The sequence below is a fragment of the Sinocyclocheilus anshuiensis genome, unplaced genomic scaffold (assembly GCF_001515605.1).
Source record: "Sinocyclocheilus anshuiensis isolate Anshui unplaced genomic scaffold, SAMN03320099.WGS_v1.1 scaffold16, whole genome shotgun sequence".
NCBI lineage: Eukaryota > Metazoa > Chordata > Actinopteri > Cypriniformes > Cyprinidae > Sinocyclocheilus > Sinocyclocheilus anshuiensis.
In genome coordinates, this window is record NW_015557057.1 from 65,181 (window position 1) to 69,927 (window position 4,747).

A 4,747-nucleotide genomic window follows, 5' to 3' on the forward strand; every position below is an offset into this window, starting at 1 on the left:
GGCTCTGTCTTTAAAGGTGGGGTAAGCGATTTTTCAAAAACGCTTTAGAAAACTGATTCGGGCCGACTAGCAAAACAAACTTGTAGCCAATCAGCAGTAAGGGGCGTGTCTACTCATGATGTGGAGGAGAGAGCGTTCAGTGCACAGTACGGACATTAGTGAGCCGAGCGAAAGATAGAGATGGCGGATAAAAAAACAAAAGAGGAAAACGTCTGCGGAACAAAAGAAGGCTTAAGGCAAGAAGTAGGACCCGTGTAAATATCGGATCAGCTTTCCAGTGCTGGAGAGCGGAAGGCCTGTGATCGGACGCCGAGGTTACTTTGTTTCTTCTCGATAGGTGAGTAGCTGTTGCGGCGCAGACACGGTGTTAAAGTCTGTCTAGTACATTGGACGCGACAAAGCGACCATTGAAAATCATTTGAAATTTGTGTCAATACGTTATGAATAGAACGCAGCAGCAGTTTTCTGTCGGGGATTTGTCGTGTCGTGCCGTATATATATATAATTGCGAAATCCCAAAAGTTTGGGATTGGTCAGATTTTTTTTTTTTTTTTTGAAAGAAGTCTCTTATGCTCGCCAAGGCTGCATTTATTTGAAAATACAGTAAAACAGTAATATTGTGAAGTATTATTAATATTGTTTTAATTCATTATACCTTTCATATATTTAAAAAAAAATTGTGTGATTGCAAAGCTGTATTTTCAGTAGCCATTACTTCAGTCTTAAGTGTCACATGGTCCTTCAGAAATCATTCTGATAAGCTGATTTTATGCTCATTTCTTATTATCAATGTTGAAAACAGTGCTGCTTAATATTTTTTGTACAAACCTTCATACATTTTTTCAGAATACTTTGATAAATATAAAGTTCAAAAGAACAGAATTGAATTTAAAAAGATTTTTTTCTTTAAAAAAATAATAATTAAATAATTTTTTGAATGGTAGTGAACGTTTGGCCAGTGGATTCTTCCCAAATCTCACTGTAGTGTTTAAGCTTTCAAAGAGCAGCTTTTCTCTTCTCAGTGAGCCTAAGCTGACTTAATTTTTCATTGGGTATTATTCACTCTTGTTTTTCGTTTCTTTTGTCGTCTTTTATTTATTTCCAACTTTTTCCTCACTCTGTTCCACGAGCATATGGAGAGGCAGGCAGTGCTAAATAATGCACGCCCCCCGCTGCAGCTGGCAGACTTCTTCAATCATGTGTGTGCTTGCCCGTTACGTGCACACTCATAGCTTTGTGTTGCTTTCTTGCAAGTAAACTTTCGTCCCTGTAGTCTGACTGTCTCTCTTTGCTCATCACTTAATAATCACACAGGTAACGTCTCTTATAACACAGAAGGTGTCAGACAACTGAATTTTGCTTAAGCCCGGCAGTTGTCATCTCAAAAATGTTCTGAATGTGCGATCTGCAGTTGCTACCTGTTAGAGAATGGAAAATAGAGGTCAAAGATTTTCTGACCTCACTTAAATGTGAAATACTTCATAAAGGGACAAAATCACAGACTGACATCTGATTATTGTGTTTCTTTTAGAAACTGGCTGTGCTGAAGGATGGTTTCCAGTTAGATTATGGCTCTCAGTCTGACTTGTGGGCCAGCAATCTGTCCTTGGCCAACTCAAACCTCTCTCTCCCCCGCCACTACTCAGACGCCGAGTCTCAAACAGATGTACCTGCCGAGGTGAGAGACGGCCTTCAGCGCTGAGTTTTACTTGGTTGTAAATGATGAATGACTGTGGTGTTTTTTTTAGTGGTTTCACAATGTGCAAGTCATTTGTTGGGAAAAATGTCTTTTATAATTTCAGAGATTTAAAAACTATTTTTTTATTCTTTTTGATTTAGTTTGTATCAAACTCAAATAAACTGGCTGAGAAGGTACGACTGAGCCTGAAATATGAGGAAGCAAAAAGAAGGTATGTGTTTTTCTTATGAATTTTCTCCTAAATTATTAGTTTTTAACTAGTGGTCAATCAAGTTTTTCAATCAGGGATGCCATTATTTGCAGAACAAGAGGACTGACGGTTGATATAATGTGGAAAAAAAATTATATACTGTATATCACCCAGAAGTTTGATAACATATTGAAAATCTGGGATCCAAAATATAATCTAAACCTAGAAATAAACTAAAAGTTTTAGAAAATTGTAAAGCCAAGAACTAAGGACACAAAATGAAAGGAAGGAAGAAAGAGAAAGAAAGAAAAAGAAAAAAAGAAAATGTATGAATAAAATATTTAAGCTTTTGCACAATTTTTAAATCACTTATCAAATAATCAAAAGGGCAACATTCCAAATTCTAAGAAGTCTCTTATGCCCACCAAGGCTGCATTTGTTTGATCAAAAATACAGTAAAAACCATAAAAATTGTGAAAAGTTACTTGTACAAACAATTTATAATAACAGTTTTGTATTTATAATATATTCTGAAATGTAATTTAGGATGTACGAATTTAAGGAGCTGTCCCTGGAACTTACGTGATCGGCAACCGGCCGTTTTTTGTCTTATTGCAAGCAACTCGTCTCGTCTCGTCTCGTCTCTGTTCTGGACTTGCACAAACTGCGTTGCAATGCAATCGTTTTCCAAAATGTCATTTATGTGAAAATATGAAGTCTGTAAACGCCCGTTAACACAGGCCAGAGACGCTGAAGACGGACGCACAGAGAAAAATACTGTAGCAGGCAGATCACTCACTGTTCATGATGCACAAACTATTGGAAGAAAATCCTTAATATTGATCTGGGGGGGTTTATATGAATGTGTTTCTGAGGGGAACTGACTGTCTTCAGAAAAGTTTACGTGGTATTTTCTTTTAATCTCATCTCTGTATAATTCACATTAAAGCAGTGTTTCAGCGCAGTGCTGCTTTGTTTACAGCGGTAACCAAGGAAATGCCGTATCTGGTGTTCCAGAAGCGCCTCCCGCTCTCAGAGAGTGAATATGTGCGTCTCATTCAGAGCATCTGCTGTTTGTTTCGTTCAGGCATGTAGTATAATTTCACAAAGCTAGTCAGAACATTCTGTTTTTGCTTCAAATTGGGTTATTATTAAATCAAATTATGTGTATGAAATTATTTAACTAAATGATATGAAATGATATAAATGATATGTGTATGAATTATATGACTAAAATTAAATAACTGTAATTACAGATTTAGGTTAAATAAAGATGTCAGTCTTTATTTTTCTTCTTTTTAGGAAACAAATCAAAGAAAAAATAAACAAATTCTACTGTTCCTAATATTCTGTATGCTGCTCAAAAACAAAATATATTGTGTTCAGCGGAAATGTGTTTTTTTTTTTTTTTACCCAGTCATTTAAAAATAACACATTTTAGTGTTTCACGACAATACCGTGAAACCATGATATTTTTGCTTAAGGTTATCATACCGTCAAAATCTCATACCGGTACATGCCTAATTGTCAATTAAAGGTAAAATCAGAAAACTAAAATTAACTATTAATTGAATAATACTGGTAATACTACAAAACACTTCTATTATTAATGTCACCTGTAATAAATGAAGAAATATTTGAAAAATTAAGTTGAAATAATTAAGAAATGCAACTTATATTTTTCTTTTTAATAGTTAACTGTATTTTAATGCATTTAGATTAGTATCAATTTCATTTAAATTGCATTAATGTTTACAGAAAAATGCATAATAATAATGCATGAATAATAAATAAAACAATCCACATAATTCAAAAATAAACTAAAAAAAAACAACCGTCAAAATCTCATACCTGCCCATGCCTAGTGCCTATAGTAGAGTAAAGAAAACAAAGCAAATAATAATAAAATTTCCTTTCTTAAAAAAAATGGTGTAAAGGCTGAAATGTTTCATTTTATAAAACTTTTTGTTTTTGTGAAAACCTGTATGGGAACTGTAAATCATGCTTTTACAGTCATTTTAATTTTATTTGTGCAGGTCTTAAAAAAGGACTTAAAGGGGTCATATGACGTTGCTAAAAATAACATTATTTTGTGTATTTGGTGTAATGCAATGTGTTTATGCGGTTTAAGGTTAAGAAAATATGTTATTTTCCATATACAGTACATTATTATTATAATGATATATATACTGTCTTTTTACGCGTTGCATTGCGTATCCCACTGCGTAAACAAAACCATGTATGCATTTGTGATCGGAGAAACAACAAGCCTACTCTACACTGCTCAAAACTCGCGTTTGAATCATCAGTGGCAAATTGCAGATTAATCAATCATGATCAAAGCAATAAAGTAAAACAACCAATAGGAATTGTTTCAGCGTGGTAACGCAGCAAAATGTATTTAGTTTTATTGTTGTTAATGATGATAATATTTTAACACATACCTTTAGATTTTAGAATGTTTCATGATCAATATACTGTAAAATGCTAGTAAAATAATAATAATGATGTTAAATAATTTAATAATATTAATTTAAAAGGCAGAAATTTATTTTGTATGCTGTTGAAGACATTAAGTTGATTCAACATACAGATCTTGTAAAAACAATTAACGTTGATTTACAAGTGTTTTTGTTAACCTTTTTCAACCATTTAGCATTAAACATTTTTCAACCATATTTCAACATTGAAGGTTGGTCATGTGCCGGCTGGGAAGCATCAAAAACCAATAATTGATCACCAAATCACAATATTAAAATGATTTCTACAGGGTGTCCGCGGGCCCTTAAAAAGTCTTAAAATGTCTTAACGTTTTCCTAATATAAGGCCTTAAAAAGTCTTAAAATGTCTTAAATTCG

The 4,747-nt window shown here is 33.6% G+C and overlaps 1 protein-coding gene across 1 annotated transcript in view; it reads left to right on the forward strand.

The window, feature by feature from the left end:
• Positions 1–4,747, forward strand: part of LOC107676440 (protein KIBRA-like) — a 38,804-nt gene that overhangs the window by 13,689 nt on the left and 20,368 nt on the right. The window contains exons 6-7 of the mRNA XM_016470984.1: positions 1,532–1,678; positions 1,840–1,910. Of these exons, the coding sequence (XP_016326470.1) occupies positions 1,532–1,678; positions 1,840–1,910 (218 nt within the window). The remainder of the gene's footprint in view (positions 1–1,531; positions 1,679–1,839; positions 1,911–4,747) is intronic.